This window comes from Bacillus rossius, chromosome 3, assembly GCF_032445375.1.
Source record: "Bacillus rossius redtenbacheri isolate Brsri chromosome 3, Brsri_v3, whole genome shotgun sequence".
Classification (NCBI taxonomy): Eukaryota; Metazoa; Arthropoda; class Insecta; order Phasmatodea; family Bacillidae; genus Bacillus; species Bacillus rossius.
In genome coordinates, this window is record NC_086332.1 from 50,487,293 (window position 1) to 50,512,631 (window position 25,339).

The following is a 25,339-nucleotide window of genomic DNA, read 5'->3' on the forward strand; positions in this document are numbered from 1 at the left end:
TGCATGTGCTTTGAAAATCAATCCGTTATTATGTTGAAAATAACAGCCAAAAAGTTTTAATACTGCTACAGTAGTATTATTAACAAAGCTACACAAGTCTGGGATCATGACAAGATCATGTAGATTCCTAGACTTTAAATACTGTTTGTGGAAGAGCACACACACACTTAAAATAGAACTAAAAACCAGCTAATCTGAAATCGACTGATATTTAAATTCACTGGACACTAACTTAAGCTGACTGACGGTATTTATAGGTTATGTTGGCTGTTATTATGGGTATTGAAAAATCACTAACAAAAAAATTGCCATGAAATTTTATTAGTAGCAACAAATAAAATTGCCATGAAATTTTATTAGTAGCAACTAACCACTTCTAAGAGAATATAAAAATAGTATTTTAAGAAGTGGGTATTGCATGACATAATCAAAGGATAGCTTTGCTATAATTTGTACATGTGCTTTTCCATTAAAAAATGAAATAAACAATAGATTAATTTTAACTGTGATAAAATTTCAAGCCAATAATATAACTCAAACATAAAATACCAAATCAATAGTAAACTGCAACTTGCAATATTGCAGCAAGTCATAAGTATGAGAAACTTTTAAGCCATACACATTACTCACATCGCATAAGCGCACTCTTTATGGTAGCTTCATTCTCCGAAAAACTGCGCTGGATCACAGGTATTTTGGATGCCAACTCGTTCTCTGAAATGGTGTGTAGCGAGGTAGACTTCCGTCGTTTGACATTCAAAGGGAGGATGCTGTCACATGGTGGGTCAGGTCGCTTAAACGAGCGGATCGCATCAACCATCATGGAGCTGCAGTTCTCCTGATCCCCGCTCTGGATGGTTGATGTTGGCATCGTGTTGCGTGGCTAAAAGAAAATAAATATATTTTGGTTGTGGATGAGTTAGAAAAATCTGGGAGAGATTTGGTTACAGTTTACTTTAAGATCACCACAACATTTGTCTGGATTAATTATGGGAAACCATGGAAAACATCATCAGAATGGACAGATTGGGATTTTAACCAGGATCCTCCAAAATGTGAGCCCAACATTTCATGTCACCTTGATAAAAGCTCTGCAAAAAAAAAAATTGCATGCTGACACAGAATACACATTGATGAACTGAGTGTAAATAATGAACCTGAGAGAAAGTAATTTTTTAATTTCAATTAGATTTTCCCGCACATACTGGAAAATTTATTATAATGATACATTATATTGCAGGGTGTGTCAAGAGACCAAGATGAACACTGCCAGTTGAAATTTTACACATTTTACAGGCTGGCTGTCCGCAATCCAGATGACCCTGGTTGCCCACCAAGTACACACAATTCTGGCTGAAGAAATTGCAATTCCTCCCTAATTTTCCCACTATAAATTGCTTTCTAATTATTTAATTTAACTTTTTTTTTAACACTGAAACATAATCTCCAATATTAGTTATCCAAACACAGTCCTAATATAAAAAATATATTCCATGATAATGACTACACACTATTTACCATAACAAGATTTATTAACACATTAAATCAACTTTCATGATGAAAGCCTTCAATATACTATAACAAGATTCATTCAAACCATAAACATACTACCATACACCTGGATCCACAATGCATGCAAACACACAAAATCAGACCTGCCAACATTCATATTTAAAAAATCATGAGGTCCTCGATAAAAATTTTCAGGCTCATAAATACAGGTTGGATATAAAAAACAACAAATGAGAATCTTTAAATTTAAGTGACATACCTGTACATATGTTACATGGTCTCTGCTTCAAAATTTATTTCAACAAATTATAGGTTGCAGATTTAATTTAGTTGAACATAATTTAGCGCTGTCGTGTAGTGATCATGCAGGGCTGCAACTAAAAAAGATGTAAAATAACATTCTGCTCGTGTAACACTATTATCACTGTTCACAGCAAAATTAATTTTTTTATTGGAAGCAATACACTTCACGTGTTAGATGTGTTTTTTTGTAGCGACATGTTTCACAATGTCTCCTCTTCCACTATGCGAGATAGAAAAATCAGCACGGCACATGCTACAAAACGCAAAATTGCTTCCTTTACGTGACTCGAGTATTGATGGAAACTCGTTACTGTAAGCTTTCGTAAAACTTGTTTTGTAACTTTTACAAACAAAATCTTGGGGCCCGGAAAAATTGTGAGGAAACAATATTTTGGCGTGAGGGCGTGAGATGGACCTTAAAATCGTGAGCCTCACACCAAAATCGTGAGAGTTGGCAGGTCTGCAAAATCAATCTATCATAAAAATCCAATTCAAATTTTTTTGTTGAATGAAAGGACTGATCTTAGTATGTGAGTGTCAGGAGAATGGATGGTTTGTGCTTTCCACCCTCTCAAGCCATTCTAACGATGCCATAAATCACATTTCATGTTACATTCAGATGTTACTGAACTGCATCATAAATATTTTATCCCTGTTATTTGTTTGCGAACTAATAAAAGTCAATATTCCACAGGGTTCAATCAAGAATTGATTTCAGTTTAAACTCATCTTTTGTGTAGCAGATTCTATTCTATAGTGCAGTCCAGCTAATATGAACATTTTGGAATCAACTTTTGCCATATCTGTCCACAACTGCACTAACTCCATCTTAACATAGCCTGTCATACACTGGTTGCAACTTAAACGTACATGAACAAGTAGATCTGAATGAAATAAATAAATGAGGAAGAATTCAAAAGTGTTCAGATTAGGTGAAATGTAAAATAGAACAGGATCAAAATTGTAGTTCATAATCAATTACAATTTTTTTGGAAGCCTCCATATTACAAAGATAGAGAACTAATATCATCCTTCTGACAGAAGGCAAATTCAACATGGTATGAGCCCAGTGACTTTTATAGCATCAATAGGGGCTGGAAAAATTAGCATCTTGCTATATTTGGTATTATTTTGCTAATACTTCAGTTAATACACAAACACAACACGTCCATAATATTTGCTGCAGATTTTCTCTCATCTCGTAGGCAAAAGGTGTATGGTTGACTAATACTCTTGCATTTTGCTTAAATAGGAGTGTGAAGTAGACCACAGCAGTGCTACATGTTCTTGACATTCCCCCAAATGTTAAACTTTACCTATGTGGTGATTTTCTAGTAACTGTTCTCTACATTACCAGCATGATCTGTGACATTACCATGTCTCTATGATAAAAGTCAGGTAGTTTTACATATTATTCTATGAATTAAAATGTGATTCAATGTTTGCTAGCATGTTGCACCACCAATTTTTTAAGTACAATAAGCAATAATTTTTTTTTGTAGTTTTGATTTAGAAAGGCTTGAACAAAAAGGTTTTTTTTGTACAAAACTGAAATATAGAGTTATTTCTAGGTATTAGTATGCATGAATATATGTATTTACAGACATTGAGGAATGTAGATTATAAGTTTTAAATAAGTTGCGTAAAAAATACTAATTTCCAAATAATAGATGCTAATTTTGGAAAATACACATGCTAAATGTTCTAGCCTCTTGCATCAATTAGGTGAAACATCAAATTCTCACCAATATAAATACGTTAATTTTAAACTAAATCTTATTCTAATGATCATAAATGAAAAGGAACATATTTCAGTGACCAGCAATTTTTCACTTGGCACTTTCAGTAATGAGTTAAATAGTTGAACCACTCTTGGCCTGCTGTCAGCTTGACAGGATGTAACTCTGACCCCGTTTGCATTGAATGGCATGCAGTTATGGGTAACGGCTAATCCACATGCAACGTTTTGAACAGCCTGTGCAGTTTAAACTGTGCAGACAAAACAGAAACAGCTCCAAACATCCACACACACAGTTCTACTCTGCTATTAGTACTGACAGTCATGGAGCAAATGATACTTTGATTGATTTTTGCAATCAGTTTTGGTAAATCTCGGCAGTTGAAAGATGTCAGGAAATGAAGTTCAAGGTGTTGCAGGCACTGGCTGCTGAAAAGAGAATAATTTTTCCATGTAAGGTTTACCTAGTGAATTGCAAGACCAGTCTGAAGATAGGCACAATTACTTGCGTATGACCTTTGGTGCATACATTCATTTACTAAAATTACTGGCTCCCACGAGAGGCTGGCTCCAATGTTAAGGTTTCTCGGAACTGGCAGGAGCTACAGGAACTTGGAATTTACTGTGATTATGTCCAAACAATCTCCAAGTACAATAATACCTTAAACAAGTACAGCTACCTACAGGATTCTGTGCAAGGATTACTTGAAGGTGTTTGCTGTGTGATCTATCTCTCCCCTTGTATTTCTGTACCAATACTTTATACGCCTGCAAGTTCTTATAAATATCACCATGTTTTTTACTTTTAACTCGCCACAAATAAGGGTAACATTGATATAGTTCAATAAACTCTATCAAAAACTCTTATAAGCACTGGTATAACAGATATCAGAGGTTTGAACTATTTTGTTCAGTCTTCAGTTTCCATATTACGTCTTTTCACAGACTCCGCAGTTCGTAAAACTGTGAAAGTTTTCCTATCCATATGCTACGGCTTGCCTGCAACAACTTGAAATATGCAGGTAAATCATTGCTCAAAACGTTGCGTGTGGACCAGCCTTAATGTTTTTTCCCGAAGGTTAGTATTTAAAGTATCCAGAGCAGCTTGAACAGCACTCACCCTGTTGTGCATGGGGTAAATGTTCTCGACCATGGAGAGACTCCGGCGCAGTGGTGGGCGTTCCTTCTGGGGACCTGGGTCTCCATCCTTGATGATATGCCCTCGAAGGAGGTCGCCCAACCCGTCAGGGAGCAGCGTATCCTCGTCGTGAAGCTTGTCCAACTCCAGCATCTCCGGGAAGTTGTCGTCTATGGACTCGCTACCCGAGGACAGGGCATGGTACAGGGCAGGGTGCTCGCCCCACTTGTCCTGGGGGGACGAGGTGGGAGAGGTTGCAGACTTGCATGGCGACTGGTCGATGGCTTGCCGGCGCGGGGCACAGCCCAGAGGCTCCGCGAACCTGATACACAAAACACATGCCGTGTCTACCAAAAGCTTTTACCTGATATATAGAGGCAACAGGATTTTGCAGACTCATTCAGTAGTAAACTAGACCAGAAGCTTTACTCCGATGATTGGTTCACAGTTCTCTCGACATTCCCTGGATGGTTCTGAGCGAGTAACAAACAGGAAGCTGTTGTGTTAACGAATAAAAAAAAAATTAAAAACCTCCGATCTTGTTACCAGCCCATGAGCAAATTTAAGAGGCTTGAGTATGTAAAGGACAGATGAGATTAGTTTGGAGCAAAAAGAATAGATTGAAAAAATCATGGTTATAATAATTTATAGTGTTAGTTCAGCTCAAATTTTATATAAATGACCATGAATACAGTATCGTTTGTGAAAGAACCATGTACTTTACTATTAAAAGTGCTCGCAGCTTATTGGATACAAGGTTTTTTGCAAATGTTTTCTCACCTGAAGCCTAATTTCAAGTCATCCCTGTCTGCACCATAGCCACTATCTTGCGAGTTGGCGTCGTAATCTTCTAGAGGTTGCCGCTGACGAGAATGACAGGGAGCCTGGTCAAAAAAGCAGCACAGAACACTGTAAGTGGTAGTAAAAAAATTCTAAGAGGAAGTTAACAAAAAATGTTCCTGCATACTCTTGAAGTAAAAACTGACAAGACCATCTAAAGCATGGAACAAAACTGCAGCTGGTGCCAAGAAAATTTACAACGTGCTCATCAGATCTACCAATTTACCAAGGACCTGTAGCACATTAAGTTTTAACTAGGTGTAGCAAAGTCACATGTCTTATCCTGCATCCAATTTGTTTGTTCTACAGTCAAATTATGTACTCCCAATGTGCTTACAAACTATTTTTTAACCCAACAGACTATTCCATTAGGAAACATCAGAGACAGATGATAGTGAAAAACAATGGTTTATTCATGAAGGTACTATTATTAGTTGTAAACTATTAACAAATATAAAATACTGTTTTTGAGTACTAACCTAAACTGCATACATGAAGATAGAAAAAGTCAACTGCACAAATGCTACTTATGACAGTGTGAATATTACTAAAAACTTAAAAATACCCAGTACCTTTTTGAACTTGCAATATATTTAAGCAGTTTTCAATAATGCACAACAATATATATATATATATATATATATATATATATATATATATATATATATATATATATATATATATATATATATAAACTGCTAATCAAGTTAAAAATCTATCACCCAAGCAAAAAAGGAACTTTTTATTCTTGCCTTAAGTAATCGTTACAAACGCAAGTGACTAAAATCAAAAAATTTACCTTGTTTGGACTTATGTTGAGCTTCAGTTTAGGTGGGCTGCTGTTGTACGAAGGATTTTCCAAGCCTCCATCTTTCAGTGGCGAGCTGCCCCTAACAACGTTCTCTTTATTGCATGGAGATGTACCATCTTCGTAGTTGAGGAATATTCGACGAGGGAAACTTTTTGATCGCTGGAACCGCACATTTCCAATGGGGCTTGTGAATTTGTAATTCTTCAGGAGGCTATAAAAAACACAATGAAAAAATGTTTTACACAATCCTTTTATTGGTTGGGTTATACTTCAGTGCCTAAATATATATTACGTTTCTGCAAATCCTTTTTTTTAAATTTAAATCATATTTTCAATACCCAGAATAAAAATTTATTCAATATAAAAAAATTTAATTCAATTTAAACACAATGGAACATTTTTATTTAAATTTCATAGGAGCCCAAGCAAAATTTATGCAAAAAAAAAGCTATAAAATGTTGATACTTTATGTTGTACTTATTATGGAAGATGATTGATAGACGTAATTAATTTCAAATATTTTATATGTCAATAATGGCAATTGAAATAGTGTGTGTCCAAGATTCATTACTGTAATTATGGCATTATATTACATGAATAGCAAAGATTTACAGTGAAAGTTTCGGACAGCTGTGGCTGCTATTAATTCTAAATTACTGTTTATTGGTGACAAATAAAAGAAATCAAATATAATCAAATTTGATAATCCTGAACACTGTCAAATTCCTACTAGATATATGTAGGACATTTACACTTAAGTCAAGCACGATGATTAGCTATCAATCTCAATGGAAGATTCATGGGAGTCACAAAATCCAAGAGAATGAAACAAGATTATCTAGGTGCTGATGCCAATAAATTAAGAAGGCCCAAAACATACTTAAGTTTGTATTCAATTTAGCTAATAAAGAAATATAAAATGCAGTGAAATACATAATTGGCATTGTAAAAGCTTAATGATACATTTCTGCATCATCATCATTCAGGGAAATAAGAGCTCATTCTGATCACCCTTTAAAACAATAATTGTCATCAGGATAATTTTTTTCTTTAGTATAATTAGAATAATTATACTTGCTTTCACAAAATTAACTTACCCACTGCACTATAATTTAATGAAATAAGTGCCTAATAACGTGGAGATTTAATTGGGGGGTGGGAAATTGCAGCAATTATTACAAATTATAAAGGGTACAACACACCCCTCCATCACCACAGTTGCTCCCTAGCCACTATGTACTGCCACTTGTACACGTTGTCAATAAAATCACAAATTAAAAGTAATTTTTTGAATAATGTTATTACACATTGGATATCAAGAACCCACAGTTCATTACATGTGTGGCTAATCACAAAGAGGATGGCAACTTGATGTGCTATTAACTCTTGTTTGAAAGTGATATTTATGCACAGAGATTCAAGGGGACGGGCACTTCAAAATTATAAAGGCAGCCCGGTGCCGCTACATTTGAGTCATGTCGGAGAGTCGGGACCGAACACACGACTATCGCCTATGAGCGTCGGCGAAAGAGAACCCCTATCAACTCTTGTAAGATTGTGAATTCAGTGTAACTCCTATACCTATTATTAGAGACATGAAACATTTTCCTATTATTTAAAAAAAAATATATGAATAAAAAAATTAATTCAAGAATTTATTTTACGATAGTACTTTTATTCCTAACTTCATTTTAACTTTTAAACTTAAGTCAACAATTGTGTCGTTTGAGACAAATCATTAGACATAAAATAAATTGAGGAATAAATTAGCCTTAACTTATAGTGAAGATCCATTCCAGCATTTGCCTAAAATTATTTCATAAAACCATGTAAAACTATTATCAGGTTGGCTGTATGGGAATTCGAACCCGGGTCCCGCCACTCAGGGTAAATTAACTTTGAATTACAGTTTCGGATCAAAACACGAATCATAATATTATAGTAAAGAGCGAAAAAACTAAGCTCGCATAGATAAATATTTTGAGCAAAAAGCACATAAAACATTTACGATGCCAAATGAAACTGTACACTACAAATCGAATTATGCACCATATAAAAAGTGTATTTAATTTTTTCATGGCGTTCTTTCCTTTGTTTTTCACTAACGTTCTTTCTTATTTTTGAAAAGGAAGGAAAATATTAACTGTTACGACACCAACAAAGACATGTAAACGTGCTGTAAAACGTCATGTTTAGTTTTTAAGCTCTTATCGACCACGCTACCTGAGGCAAGGCGCGCTCCACGTAAACCAAGAGAACTAAAAAAAACTTGCATCGATAAATATAGAGTTCATCGTTTACTATCTATCGTATTCTTGGAATTAATTTACAGTTCATGCTTCCGCGCAGTCGCTCATATCTTAGGCAAAAGTGCCGTAAGAATTCTGAAACAAAGCACCGTTAGTTTGTTGTCCCTCGAACGCGCTCGTGAAAACGAAGACGAAATATTTCCCTCGTAAAGAGAGAGAGAGAGAGAGATGCGGGAAGGGGGTGGGGAAAGAAAGAAGAGGGGGGGAGAGAGACAAGAGTTCAAGGCTGATAGAAAGGTTTGAGGTTTCGCGTTTTTAACAATGACATAAACAAGCATTATGTTGTTGACGCAAGAAGGAATATCAACGAAACACATAAAACAAACATTACAGGGGACTTCCGTAGGAAGAGCATCCCGCCTAAACACCAGTCTCGGAACTTTGGCGCGAAGGCGTATCGGCCGAACATTACACTCCTCGAGTCGACTGTTGAACCGCGGCAATGGCTGATAAAAACATAATGTTGACTTCTTACGATAGAGACGGCCATACTCTAACGTCTTACAGTAAGTCTGTATACCAAGCAGTTCAAGTAGATTTATTTCTACATCGCACAATAACACAAAAATAAAAGTTGGCGAACGCAGCAGCAACAGAACAGGTACAATACAAAATCCAAACAGATCTATAAATAAATGATAAAGAAATGTGCGTACGCAGCAACGGCGAACAACTAAGCCGACGAGCAGCGGTGCTGTTTACCTGGAGCAACTGTTGCACACTTCGCAACCGCACACCGCGGCATCGCCCATGTTTTAAGCCGGGACACGAGGGGAGAGTTACGAGCCTAGAACGATCAGCTGATCGGAGGACAGCTGGGAGCACACGTCCCGACCCGCACGCATCCCAGACTGAACTGAGCGGGCGAACGGCTGACTGTGACAGCTCCGGTCGCCAAAAAAAAATGTATCGCCGAGGGGGGAACCCTACCCTGGATGGAAGGAAGGGGAAACAGGGTTACGGGAGGGGAAACTCAACAGCGGAGGGGAATGCCACTGACGCGCCCAGCCAATAATCGCGCTACGCGCCAACTGGCGCGGCGCAGGGAAGGTTGTTACCCGCACACAATTATAAATTGTAATGCCTCTCCGTCCTGCCATTCTCCTTCGCTTCCGTCGTCCTATAAAGTCCACCATAAAAGCAACCTGTGTGAACGTCGCACAATGGTGTCTACTTACCATAACACAAAAACAATGCAACAGATGTGTGCCGCGAACGCAGCAGGGGATGTTACTTGGGCGCGGTACACACGATCCCTGACTACCTACGTGCTTCCCAACGACCTAACGCGAACTAGTAGAAGTAGCACCGACAACTATTTGAGCAGTTAAGAAATCTTCGTTTTTTTTAACTTCATAGATTAAATGCGTCGCATACCACACAGTTCCTTAACTAGCGCTATACGTTAGAAAAGTTGCCACCTCTTTCAAATTAAAGATCCTTTTATAAACATCTTATTTTTATAAGCAGAGAACATTATTGAGAGCCGCGCAAAACTAAATAGATGCGGAGCAGCAAATATTTTCATTTACGGAAAATTCCACATGTTTAGTAGAAACAAAAGTAACGATTTTCACTAGGTATTTTTCTGCAATATGTCAACTAACATAATAAATAGATATTTTATTTTTAGTTTCAGCACCAAAAATTTAATTGAATAGTGATATGCGCGGGTTATATTTCAGTTTGTTCACAATGACACACACACATTATTTACAAAGCTCAACACATTAATTTAAAAAAAAAAGTCACAGCGAAAAAATAAAGTTAATTTCAAATACGTTGACACACCGAAACTTGCGAAATGAGATACAGGAAACTTCATTTCAAGGCAAGCATGCACATATTCAACTTTAAGAACTTCAATAAATATTTTATATGAAAAGTATTGGAAAATTTGAAGGGTGATAAAAAAAAAGAGACTAAAGCCAGCCGACGATGCTTGGAAATCAATCCGCAGAGAGAACCTTTCTTTATGTTGCCACGCAGACTGGAGCAGCCAGTAGGTTCGTCGGTTCACACACGCACAAAAGAACTGATGCGCACTGTTTTTTGCACGCAGCACCGGTTATACAGGGAGTGGGGGAGGGGGAGGGGTTGGTTTCCCTTGTCGGGATACGCTGGCTTCACATAACTGGCTTGTAGGGCACGATCTAACAAAACCTGCGGCGAGACACATTTTGGGGTCAGCAACAGATTACGATTTACGAGGAAGGGAGATGGGGGGAGGGGGGGGGGGGGACAAAAAAAAAGGGTGGTTCCGCAAAGACCTCCGAACCATACGATTACAGAAACATAAATTTTACATGCGATTTCATAATAGTGCAGTAAACATTCTCAGCCGAGCGATGTTCAGTACTCGCGGAAGAACAATTTTTTCGTTGTTTCAACAAACGTTCTTAGGGCCAAAAAAGAAGTTTGCAACTGAGGAGTCAGAAAATTATCGCCAAACAAAGCAGATTGGGATGGAACCAGGGGGTATAAAATAGTATCTATTAATTACGAAGGTAAACTACCGATATTCACCAGGCATGTATAATTTGCATAAAAAATTAACGTGTGTTGATGTTGAACAGGTTGTACTTTACCAATTAAGGAAAAGCCTCAGATCATAATCAAAAAACATTCCCAAACCAATACAACTGATATGTTTGCGTATGTAGTTTTTTTTTTTAAAATCGCAACATAGGTCATAAGAGGTAAGTTTATTTTGTTTATAAGTAGTTGGTATATTAAAGTTTCCCCTTTTATAACGTAAGGCTCAATGGGAGATTACTTGCATTCTAACTTGCGCACTGAGATAAGCCTAACGACAGGTTATAAAAACTTGCTACTCCTGCCAGTAATGGAACCTGTAACGGGGCGGGAACTTGGTTCAGGTGAAGCCACAGTGTTGCCAAGATTATTACACCAATATCACAAGTTTGTTTAAAACTATCCTAAATACATAGTAAAAATAGCATTACGAAACAAAAGTGTTTTATTCCCTTATCCCTTTTAGATTTTTCTCGTATTTTGGCCTGAACCACACTGCTTGCATCTTTGATTCAGAAGTTAAGAATGAAAGCGACTTTTTAGAAATCCCAAAATTTAAACATCTTATACCTCTATGCCGTTCCAAGGGGATGGCATGCAAGCTTTAACTACATGAACACCCAAAACATTGGGTGAAGCATCGTGGAGACAGTTTAAAGGACTGTATTCTATGGAAGTGACCGTGTTTATCGACGGTGATACTAATTCATAACCAACCAACCATCGTCAGGCGTGATCAACAACGTCACTCCATGCCACTATGTTTCCTAAATCCTCGGGACTTCATTTGCCAACCTCTCAAACCGAGCGAGAGTAGAGTAAACGGTAAAACGTTGGACTCATGTTTGGGAGGACACGAGTTCGAATACCGGACCGTTTATCAATATGTCGGTTTTCCCATGGTTTCCCGAAATGGCAATTGTTCCTTATTGCGTATTTTAACATAAAATATTAAAATTAAAAAAAAATGGAATTGGATGTGTTTGTGATGCAAAACTGTATAATAACTACTAAAATACATTTGATTTTGAAAATATGTATAAAACTTTGAGGAATATTCCTCCCGGGAGCAACTGTACTTGCAACACATGCAATAGTATTTTAACGTAAAAAATTTAAAATAAAGTAAGCAGTCAAATGTGTTTATGATATGAAACCGCACAATGAACTAAATATGTTAGATTTTGAATATATGCATTATACAAATTTGATACAAAACTGGATACGTGATAAGGAACACTGTTCCTGGGAGCAATTGTTCCGTATAACTTATCTAATTGTATTTTAACGTAAGATATTAAAATAAAATAAGCAGTTTGATGTGTTTGTGAATATATTTTATTTTAAAAATATTAATTATAAAACTTTGATATAATAACCACAGAAAACCACTCCAAACAGATACTGGGAGTGGTTGCTCACTCACTCAACAGGCCACGGCCAGTTTCTTCCCAAAACGGGCTCGCAATGTGTGTACATCAACGACCTAGAAATACATAGACTGCTAATAGGACGCCATATTTGATTCCAATTGAAACTCAATGTTATGATGTTGGTTATGATGGACTTTGACAGTTGAGGGGGCAAAACAAAGCGGTAACCTCCATCCCAAAGCAAGGAAAGCATGGCGAAGTGACTGTAATTTTATGAAACGAACGTGAATTTGTGGTTTATTGTGGTCCAAGCGATATGTTTATCTCCTCCAAGCTTTATCTTGAAGATATTTGTTAGCAATTTTGTTGTAACAGCCAAGATGAAGAGGCTACGAAGCGTCGATATGCCGAATTCGTGTGTTGCCTACAATTGTAGGAACAGAGTTTTACGTGCATCTGGTAAACATGGGCTATGGATAAAACTGTAAACATTTACTTTAGCAACATTGTTTAGTCAGTGCAGTTATGCTCCACATAAACTATGATGTAGCTAAAACAACTTTTATGATTGAGATGTCAAGTTTTGATTGTTATGACATTATAGTATTCTGTAAATTTTGTAACCCTATTCAATCATTTTATGGGGTACAGAAAAAAGGAGGTTTCAATTTTGTAATTATTTCCTTAGGTTATTTTTATAGTTTTGTGTGTTGATTTATATAACTTTGCTAGAGCCAATTTTGTTAGTGAGTTAAATATGTATTTGTCACTGCCAATTGTTGCCAATACCAAAGGAACGATAAGGTGTTTTCATAAAAAAATACACTTTTTACTATTGGTTTATTTACTGTAGCCTAGTGAACTACACTACACGATTCTTTAAAACTCTTCGACGGGTGAATACAACCGTTTGGTTTGGTTGTTTTAAAATGAGTGTATTTTCGGATTTGATTAAATTAGCAATCTTTGTACAAGGTTGTATTATTACATCATGGTTTTAACATTGTTTAAAACTGATTGCATTTTCCTAAGTTATGCCTTTTCTAAGTTGTAACGATTCTAAGTTATGTGGTTCAATGTTGTGTGTTTCTAAGTTATGTGTTTCTAGGCTATGCCATTTCTAAGTTATGATGTTTCCAAGTTAAGCGGCGTGGCGTTGTGTGTTTCCAAGTAACGTGTTTCTAAGTTATTACCGTTATAACTCACGACAGTTCTAAGTTATGGATTTTTTGAACATTCTAAGTTATGAATGTTCTAAGTTGTGTGTTTATAAGTTTTTGTGTATAATTTTTTTCTAAACATATTCTAGAGATCCGTGAAGATTTTATGTTCAAATTTGTCTCGTATAACCATCTTATATTCAGATTAATGGCCTTGCAACAGACCAAGTGTTTTGATGTATGTACATTTGTTACTGTTGATTTATCCACTATATTGTCACTTAAAACTGACCAAGTCATTGCCATTTCTAGTTCAAGAGTTACTTCTTTGATGTGCATATATGTGTCACTGCAAATTATTTCACCATATTGTCGGAGGCTGACCTAGTTTTTACCGCTGCTATGACAAAGGTGTAGTGTTTTGATGTACATACATTCGTATTGAGAAAAATGCACTTGGTTTTATTTCAGTTTTGGAGATAAATTGTTTTAAACATACCATCAGGTTATTTGACTTCACGCCTTATTATAGCAGAATCTGCCAACGATATATCCATGTAACTTTGCATTTGGCTGCAGTAGTTCTGTCTTTAATGTATATCAGGAGCAGAAGAGGTCCAACGACCTTGCAGGACTCCTGAGTATTTTTGTGAGTGATATGCAATGCGTGTGTGTATGTGTACATATATATAGAATTTTTTTTTGTTATTATTTCAACTATCTATGAAAATCATATGAAAAGCTGGGAACTTGCATATATAAATATTGATGACTTTACTCTAAGCTCACACTTTTATACCATCCATGAATATTTAAACTTTATTTAAAAAAGGTAAACATACCATTTATACACTCAGTGTTTCTTTTCTGTATGTATGTAAATAAAGTTGAAAGGAGGGCATGTGTATGCAATGGTGTGTGATCACTTGTGTGTGTATATTTATTAATTGGTTGTTTTAGCTACATTATGCAGATCACATCATGTTTGTAATGTAAATAGCTTTGCAACTCAGTACTTTTAAAAGGGAAGTAGCTTATTTCCTAAGTTTAAACATATTTGTCAAAGTGTATGTACATAGATTTCTCATCATGTATATATGTAGATATTTGTAATATATTAATTATTACACCATGTATATCTATGTATCATTGACATGCTTCATATCCCTATTGTCTGAAAGACACATAGAGGGATTCACAAAGCGAAAATAAATAGTGAAATCTGCTTCCTGTTTGTCATATATGATAACAGTAATTTATTTGCCAATACCTTTTATATCTATGTCCTACAGTTTTTCAAATAATTTGTGCTCAGCAATATAAAAAACTTTTGATATGTCAAGGAATATTCCAAGTTATTTACAATTGTCATTATTATTGGTTACAATTTATTTCTCTGTAATAATTACTGGTACAACAATTACTTTGTAATGTTTATTATTAAGTAATTTAAACTTGAAAAAATTGTTACTTAAGTTAATATTAACTTAAAAATTGCACTTAACTGTGATACAGGTGTCTTATGCCCACACTCCTAAACAACATGTTAAAACATTACTCTCAAAATAAATCAAAGGGTATTTTGATTATAAAAACTGAGTCAGGCTCAAGAAAGCCCTAATAACAAAAAAAAAAATAGGTGTGCAGGAAGCTATCTGATAACATTCACTTTTTCATATGATCATGATGATTTAAAATTAAGGCTTAGCAAGCATTCTTTGATTACTTGGTGTCAGCTAGTCATGTTAAATTTTTTGATCTCAATATATAACCTGAATTAATGCCAATCTCTGTGTAGCTACCTAGGCACTTCATTTAAAAATAGGCTATGTGTAAGGTACTATACAAGCATTTGTGTAGAATGAAATGAGTACAGAGTGTTATGGATTAGCAAGAGAATGCATTGTTTGAAACAATTTCGACATAATGGTAGTCTGAGGTGAAACCACTAGGAATCCATCCCAGAATACCTTGGTGTTATGTATTTGAAATGAATTTGAATTTCTCTTGCAATTGGCCTTCAGCCCTGTAGACAGTACTGCCTCTACCAACATCTCAATCCCTCAGCCCCTTCAACATTTTCTGAAACTCCCTTGCTTCAGTCACCTTAACCACATCCTTTCCCAACTCATTACACTCCTTTATTGTTCTTTCTGTAATAGTGGTTTTCCTCTCTCTCTCTCTCTTTGTCCTCTTTCTCACCCCTTGCCTGATAAAACTTTTGAAATGGAAAAAAGTTGCTGTTATAAAAGCCTAAAAATAAACAAACTTGTTATCTATTAATGCACGAGGTAACATCACAAATATGTACTTTCAAACTCATCACAACACAGATAGCCTTAGTGGTGATTAGGCCATAATTAACTGTGAAAGAAAATGAACTTAACTCTTTCGTCGTAAAAAATACAGCCACTTAGGTTTTTTTTAAAGGTATGTTTACCTTGCCTGCCACAGGGTTCTGCTAAATTGTATGTTCTAGCCAAGGTGTACATAATGTATTTTAGATATGTAGCGTTTATTATTTGCTACATACGATACTGGAACAGAAAGAAGCTATGCATGCTGCAAGTAGCTAAGGGACCTTACTTCCACGTGCTTAGCTAGACAAATGTTGGGGCAGGATAATTCTGTGAGCATACTATAGTTCACCACACACACCTACGATCACTTTCAGTTTTAAGGAAACAAGCACAGCTGTGTTTTTTCAATTCACTATTCTTTAATTGCATCCTAGTAGACTATACCGGACCTTGTCATGTAAAAGGCCTTTCAACTATAAACGCAGTGTTTCGGCAACTGAACTATTATATAACTTAGGCCTATTTAACTTAAAAAGTTGCTTAATTCAATTGTTACGTAAATCATTTTAAAACGGTACATTTACAAATACTTTGCGTGAGCCAAGATAAGCGAAATCGCGGGGATAAAATTGTCAATACAAGACCATAACAAACTTTTATTTACGGAAATTCCAACTAGGCACAGTGGTTGACTGAATCTCACTGTATTATTTATATTGTGCTGCTTTTATATTACACATTTTGTAAGGTGACCTTACTTGTTACGAATAATTAGACTTGAAAAACGAATAGTAGTTTCATTTGTCCATAAGGAACAATAAACAATGGATACGATCTTGCCCCCTCTTCTGTCAAAACATGTTTATGTCTCACTCACTCGAAGAGTAGTTCCAGAGATTGCCGTCGACAGTAGCAAATGGCGCTGAAAGCATATGTACCAGCAGTCTATGTATTTCTAGGTCGTTGGTGTACATGTTTGTGTGTGTCCGCCAATGACCTCCTGGCCGACAAGGCGAACAAACAAGATACGTCAATCATGTAGCTTGTCTCGAACTTGTCAATTAAGCAGCACTAGAGGAGCCAAGTTCACCTTACAAAGCAAACGCATGCTGTTTGTTTACACACATGTTGACAGAACAATAGTGGTAGAAGAATACGTAGACAGGATGTCCACACAAATCTGCAATAAAATCTTCCTGACTTTTCCCAGACCAAAATTTCAAATATCCTTACCTTTTTTTTCGATTATTTTCCCACGTTACGATTTTCTGAACTAAATAAAGAAAATACAGCGTCCCAACCCCCACAGCGAACCTTTTTCTCTCTTCACTTTCATGATCTCTAACAATACCTTGTATATGCAATTTTATAGTATGGCTATCTGGAACAAAAAATGGGGTGTGACTGTCATCGACACGGCCGTGTGTGGTACGTTATACGTCTACGTAACAGGTAATATTTTCTATACAAAAAATACGCTATTTTATGTATGTTATAATCATTTTTGAACACTAAGAAGTCGCGTATAGACCAACATGATATATTTTTGACCATATATATTTATTTTAACATCATATATATTCACTGTAACTATTTTACACAAATGTTTTGTATATGCAATCGATGGATGCTGACGAGAGCTGACGATTGAAACTCAAAACGAACGTCGTAGTTTCTCCGAGTTAAAAGTTATACCTACTAAATGGAAATCTCGAAACGCAGCAAAATGACCTCAAAATGGCGGAGCTTCCCCCTTTACCGCGCGCGATGCGTCACAGTCCTCACTTAGCTTAACGAATTCTTTGATCCTTTAGCTATCCAGTGGTGTAATTAAATGTTGGATGGAGATGATAGATATGTAACTGCAACACTAAACTGTATCCCCCGATTTTGTTATTATTCGTTTTTTGAATTGCCTCTCACTATGGAAGCAATTTTAAAGACGTATTCACGTCAAAAAAAAAAAATTCTTCACAGTTAGGGTGATGGCAAACTGGAGATGTCCGGAGTGTGGACCAGCGGTACGCGAGCTGGCAACACCGCGTGCAGGAAGCGGGCGGGTGTGTGACCGCGGCGCGAGGGGCAACGAACCAGGGTTGAAGGCCGGGCAGCGCGGGAAGCGCGGTCCAGCCGCGGAGCCCGCCTCGTGACGTCACGGGCCGGGGCTCCGGCGCGGTCTACCTGTCGCCCCAGCGCAGTCCGCGCTCGCCCGTGTTCATCTGCCGCTCTGCGCCCACCGACACCGGGTTTCATTCATCTTACCCAGCTCCTGCTGCACTGCAGCTGGCATCTTCTGGGTCGAGCATCTCTGAAACCTTAAGATGCCAGCTGCAATGCAGGGCGAAACGTCGGTACGGTCTACCATGTCGACACTGATGGACCCCGAAAACCAAGATATATTAATACAACCCTTGGTTAAACTTTATTGCCTACAATTTTTTTTTTCAATTCAGAATTCGATGTTGAGTAAAGCAATCAATTTCAATTATATAACCTCGTTCTCGAAATATTTCTTCATCGAACCCTGAAGTTAGAAACAACTAACAAGGAAGAGGTAACGCCACATCACTCGGGGTTGCATTGCATCAAAACGGCTTTGAAACTACAGCTCCACAAGAACACAGGATAGTTAAAAACTGCTCATAATATCCGAATGGTAAGAATGGATCGGGAATTAACGTCTCGTCAACATTTATGTAATTAGAGACTATGTGATGAGCATGAAGTACTGAAGGAATGCATTCAGGGAACGGAAGTACCCCGAGAAAAAACCCCGAGGCTCACGGCAACATTCGCCACGTTTTTCCACTCGCGAAACCACTGAGAAACCGCAGGCCAGTTCCACTGCCTTGCGCGTAAGGGCGACAAGGAGTGTGAGCTTCAGTGCTAATAGTTCTCGAACACGCGAAAATGGAGCGAGGTGACGCAGTGGTCAGACAATGACCCGGTCCTGTCTGCAGCTTTCGATTTTCCGTGATTTTCCGGAATCACTTAACTCCAGGAAAATGCTGGGATGGTTCTTTCTTAATAACCCGTATCTATAAGCACCCACACATTTTTCAGTTCAACAAAAATTTATACAAAGAATCTACCATTCACAAATAAAATTACCCGTAAAGTGTATAAGCCTCTGTTCCATAAGTGAAGAAATTTAACAACGGGTAGTCTAGCTAGTCATCAAAAGAAAAAAGTGCATACAAAGCTAAAATATTCGCAAGCAGCAAGTCGCAACTCGATTAAAAAGGGGGAAAAAAAAAGGGGGGGGGGGGGGCGCCTGGCGTGCAGAACTCCAGGTGTTAACGCGTCATTTACAAAAACCGCTCGACGTTTACAGTGTGAGATTACGAATAGCATTTAAAAGCCATTTTACTTGCCTATACACTTTTCGTTTCATGGTTTCGTCTGTAACATATATTTTTTGACAGTGAAAAAGCCTAAAACCAAAGGGTGTTTTCACGTATGTTTAAAAGTATAAATATTCCAGTATAAAATTAGGGAAGCCTTCTTTTCACAGACGAGAGATCCAAACGTCCGATCGTGCATCTTCGGTTTTTTTTTGTTCATTGTAAATAAATATGGCGGTGTTGATAAAAGGATACTAATGGTCAATTAGGTTAGGTTAGCTACATTATAAATACTTTAAATATTGTGGACGGTTGATTTGGTTAGGATAACTAAATTAAAGATACGGAAAAAAAATCATGAACTTGGGGAACTTCGGGTTTTGGCTCTCTCGTCTGTGAAAAGAAGGCTTCCCATAAAATTACAGGGTGACCGCCTGAAGTCCCACAGAGGCGCGTTACCGACGCCGAAGACCGCACACCAGTTCGGTGCCTGGCACGTAGAGGCGAAGAGGCGTGTGATGCGCGAGTCAGTGTCGCCCTTAGCGCCCCCGCGCTTTTAGAGCTCGTGCGCCCAGCTAGGCAGTTAGCATAACTTACACACAAGAGAACTGTTGTCTCTCATTAAATCACGCATTGACATGTTGTGCCTGAGGACGGGAACATATCTGTTTCCGAAACGTCGCAACTGTTGTCTTAGGAAGTCTACCGTGTTCTTGTGTGCTGTCATGGTAACCAGAATACCTGATTTCGCCAGATCGCTGAGTTCGCCTGTAGGTCTCTGTGTTGTCGTTTTGCCCACGTCTGTTTATTACCATCGTCGGGTTGGTCTGTTTGTCGTTGTGTTTTTCAAGGTAGTTTTATGTCTTTATTTTCTGTTCTCGTTGCAACTGCCTCGTTGTTAGCCCAATGTATCCGTGCATAAAAATTTGTCTGACTAATTCCTACTACGGAATTATCTGTGCTGTCAATGTTTTTAATTTTCTACATCGGCTGATTCTGGCTTGTTTTCGGTGTATTTGCAATGTCATAATTTTTGTACGTTATTGTGGTTTCTTATGACATAGTGTAACCAGCAATATCATATGTAAAAAAAAATCTTAAACCAATCTTCCCCGTTGCAAAAACCATTCAAAGAACACACCATATAAAGTTGTAATATTAAGTAAAGTGAAGCTTCTTCATTACAATTACAAGACACACACTACTCCAACGTTTCATACACAAGAACACGTCACATGATAGTTCTAAAAATTATGGCGACCACCGTGGGTCGAATGGTCTAAACACTCACCTCCCGCCACGCGATCTGAGTTCGATTTCCAGATGGTTCGAACCAGGAATATTTTTCGCAAGTGGTAAACGTGGCAAGACGTTGCCGGCAATACTATGATTTTAACCACTCGCACCTCAAAGTCTCTATAAGACCCCGCTGTTGAAGAAACGTTAAGCTTTAATACACTCGAGAAATTATGTTTTCTCCATGTATATACCTTAGATGCATAAGACATTATGTTCACTTTTGGGGAAAATGCAATTTTAACCATAAACTTGACCACCGTTTGACTTTCTTTCTATTGACATACAACACTAAGACTGCGATTAAGTCAAATATTCATAAGTTTTGGGTAGAACATAGTTGAGTAAATAAGTGAGGTACTATTTAAAATTCTTTAACTGCTCTCATGAAAAAAATTGAAATAAATATTATAAGTGTCTTATGCCTCCGATACACACACACTATGTTTTCCAGAGAACTTGTGTTTGAGTAGTTTATTATGTCTATGTGCAATATTCATTCACATTTACATAAAAACACACGGAAATTACATTAATTATTTCAAATACTTCATCACGGTTTACATATAAATCTGTAGTAAAATATCCCTGGCTTTACCCTGACTTTCCCAAACCGAAATTTTAACACTCCCCAACTAATTTAAGAAAAATAATAATAATTTACCCATTTAGTCATTTTCCGAAAAGGGGCGGGGTAAATAAAGAAAATATATCCTCCACCATCCCCATACCTGACCTAGTTCTCTATTTACTTTCTTTATTCCTTTCTAAATTTAACGGAAACTTGCATGTGCCATTTTATAGTGTGACTATGCAAAAAACACCATTATAAAATACAATTTTTTCACTGTTTAGACGTTGGCAAACTCGATCATGACATTTCCCCTTCAAATTACCAACACTGCGGAAATTCCGTGTTTTTTTCCCACGATTTAAGGCAAAATCTGTTTGACTTTCCAGAACGCAGGCGTCCAGTATATGTCCGGACACTGCAACTCAACTAGTTGTTGCAAACTGTGTCGATATGAGCTATTCTGCAGTACGGAGACCGCGCCCAGAGTAACAACCACCCTCGGCAGGGGAGCCCGGCGCGAACACGCCCCAGTTTCCCATGGCGAACAATGCGGGGCCGCGGCAGCTGTTGCGCGGGCCACGATCGATTCCTCGCGAGGGGTCAGTCCGCTCGCAGGCGCCCCCTGGTCGCACGGCGGTCCCTTCACCCCCCGTCCCATACCTCCTCCCCAGGGCACCACTGCTGGTACAGTACTCCTGGCTTAGTACGTTCACCCACAGACCTGGTTCTTCCTTTAAACGTGAAAAAAAAAAGTTGTAGGAGAGCGAATCTTACTTCTTATAACGTCAGTCAAATTTGGTCTGTATATCCTTTTATCAGCAGCGAAAAAAATTGTCAATAGCCACATTAACCAAAAATAAATTACAAAACAAACTACAATCTCATTTAATTAAATCAACTACTTAAAAAATATTGAAACATTCTTCAGCTAACATACTTCAGTTTCAAAAGAACTGAATAATTTAGCAAAATAAAAATAAAAAAGAATACTTTGTGTACCCACTAAGTTAGAACCATGTGAAACTGTAAAAACAATATTAAACTAATAGTAGTTTAGAGTATTATTATAAATACTGAAATGAAAAAAAAAAGATTGATTTCCCATTGTGGTTAAATGTTAGTTTTTGAGATGGACTTTCCTTCGCGCTTATTACAAACAATTTTTTTTTCGCATTAGGTACATTCTAATATTTTAATGCACATGCAAACAGAAGTACATCACTTGTTACAAGAACATTTTGATATAAACTCAGCCACAAATGCGCATTACTTGCAATAACTGCTCCGTCTATAAATGTAAACTTATCAAAATTTAACTATGAAAAATGGTTAAGTAATAAAAATGGCTTTCTAAAAATTACGCAGTAAATTTTAAGGCGCCTAATAAACAACCAACAAATTTGTAATTATTATTATGTTTTGTAAAAGTCGAAATGCCCGATAACAAATTTCAGCTACAAAAAGTAACATTTTTTAGTAGGTGTTCTCTGGGCTACAAGCTACTTTGAGACGGAACTTCTCTGTACAACTGCTCTTCGTCTACTGTGGTTCTTCCTAGTAAAGAATGAAGAACTGGCGCGGAGTGGAGCACAGGACCCAACACGACTTCTTGCAAAAGAGTGTGTTCAAGAATGGAGGATGAAGAATAGAAAAGAAGTTCGCCAAAAGAGTAGGCGTGATCTAAAATGACACGTATACAGCAGTAATATAGGCGTTCCTGGAATAAAATCATAACAATCCCGTGGTTTCAAGTTGAGTTGCTGTCAAATATAAGTAAATATTTAATGTTGATACGTAACCACAGTAAACTGAAACGATGCGAGGATCCCAATAAAAAAAAACTTCATATATATGATGAATGTATTTTTAATTCTTAGTTCACAATAAATAAGATTGATGTTATAAGAAAATAAAAATTATGAAAATCCTCTGCCTTGCTATTGACAAAAGAAACACTGACAATGGGCGCAACATCATTATGAAACAAAAAGTGCATGTGGAAAAACATTGCTTGTTGCCCGAGTTCAAAAAAAAATTCACGTACACAATGCTTTTTTTTATTAAATAAAAATTTAATTAAGGAGTATTGCAGGACCTATATTAAAATGTAAGAATATTTAAGGATCCTTCAGCAATAAAAATAAAATAAAGGACTTTGTACGAATAGCCTACTTTTAGTATGTACTTGTTCAAAATACAAGTCTGAGTTCAAAGTAATGGCTGTTTACCAATGGTGAAAAACTATACGTTAAAGGATGTCCGAATCCTTTCGACGCTAACACAACCCTAAGTACCAGAGAATAATATTTTTTTCCCGGCAGTCATGATCTAATTTTTAGGCAATTTCCAATTTTCACATGTTCAAGTTAGTCATTTGACAGAAACAGACAAACATGAAAACTGTTCACAGCAGCTGGCTAGCTGAGCAACATACTATCGTTATATTTCTACTAAAAGATAGTGCCACAAACCCCTTGAAGATCACAAGGATGTACGAAAGAACGCGAGTGACTAATCCTTTCAAGAAAGGTTGCTTCGGCGATTCTGTAAGGATTATCGAGTATTCAGGGAGATAAAAAAAAAAAACAACGCTGGCAACCTTTACGGAGGTTTTCGGGAACTAATCTTCATGCGCTATTTGTGCAAGACATCGAATTAGTCAAGCAGCGTAGTTCTTTTAAGATGTCTAGATATTTTAAGTCGACGTCAACCTCTCTCGTGGCAGTGTGTGTTCAGGATTTTGTCAAAGTGGTGGAAACAGCGATGTGTTCAATGTTTACTGGGCAGGATGATATTGCGGTGGCTTGCCACTTCCGCGCTATGAAAGAGGAAGGACTGACAACACTTTTCGCGGGCATCTCGCTCGGTCGGTGACAGAAAGATCCTATAGCCAATCCGATCCTTGGTTCTGCCGAGGTTCTGCCGAGGTTCCACCGGGACTTCCCGAGTCTTCTTGATCTCGAGATTCCTCGATCCTAGTTCCGAATGTTGAGTTGTGAAACATGCATTGTCTCTGGTCCATAATTTGTCACAGAGAATTCTCACGCAGACAAATTTCTGAACACTGCAGACCTAGTTATCCTTTCTCGCGTATTTCTTATTTATTGTAAACTTCAACTTCAACATATTTACTAACAGTGATAAACCAGAATGTTATAAATTGAATGTGCTGTCAGGGGGAGAGAAGAAAATAAAAACTTGCTAATAAATTTAGTGGTGCTAAGCGAGACTTTAGAATTCAAAGACATACCTAATGAACTGAAATTAATATCTGTGTTATCTAACCCTTCATTTGCATTTTCTGTAAGTTAATAATTCTTTACTATAGGATTTATATCTGATTCGTTAAGACCACTTTTAAATTTTGAAATGTAGATAGCTATTTTGTTTCTTGTTTCAAGCACATTAAAAATTATCGTTTAAGTCGTATTGATGCACATACTTAAATAATAGTTGTGAATACTTTGCGTTCATAAGTGGATACCACTTTTTAGATCTGACTCGAGTCTTCCAAACCGGAAAAAAAAAAAAAAAAAAAACGAAGTGGATCTCTGGGTCGTACAGTGTGGCGATTTTGCATGACTACCCTAGCTCGTTAACGAGCTTGAATTATGATTGAGAATGGATCTCCAATGATGTAATGGCGAGACGATTAAGACTCTTATGGAGCGGAGCCCTCACAGCGATGATCCGAGCCGGCCACGTGTTTCTGCCCTCCGGCGTGGTTTACAGCCGGGGCGGAGTCAGACGGGCAGACGCGACAGTGACGTACATGCGGCCGGCTGTCGGGGTGGGGAGTGTCTCAGGGTTTCCACCCCTCCTTTCCTTAGCCGTGGAGTGCTTGGCGACACTGGCTTGCAGGCCGTAATCAACTGTCCTGACAACACTCTCGTAGAAGTTCATGTCCTTGAAGGAATCAATCACAATATATTGCCTGAAATTAAATATGTTCCACGGTAAAGAAGGGGAGGTATAAATAAATTATATTGTTTATGGTTCTTCGCAGAAACACTTTATCTTTTATGAGCTGAAGTATTGTTTTCATAATGGCCATTTCAAAATAAATTTCCAAATTAAATTTAGAGTTACTATTTTACAATCACGTA

At 37.3% G+C, this 25,339-nt stretch overlaps 1 protein-coding gene across 5 annotated transcripts in view; it reads right to left on the minus strand.

Moving 5' to 3' along the window:
* LOC134530669 (M-phase inducer phosphatase-like) overlaps window positions 1-25,339 on the minus strand; it is a 157,398-nt gene that overhangs the window by 7,031 nt on the left and 125,028 nt on the right. For 4 of the 5 annotated variants that reach the window (XM_063365715.1, XM_063365719.1, XM_063365718.1 and 1 more), the window contains 4 exons: window positions 6,331-6,553; window positions 5,472-5,575; window positions 4,674-5,013; window positions 631-883 (listed from right to left, as the gene is read on the minus strand). In XM_063365715.1, coding sequence (XP_063221785.1) covers window positions 631-883; window positions 4,674-5,013; window positions 5,472-5,575; window positions 6,331-6,553 — 920 coding nt within the window. Of the gene's footprint in view, window positions 1-630; window positions 884-4,673; window positions 5,014-5,471; window positions 5,576-6,330; window positions 6,554-9,353; window positions 9,663-25,339 lie in introns of those variants that run through there. The other variant, XM_063365716.1, reaches the window with a different exon arrangement.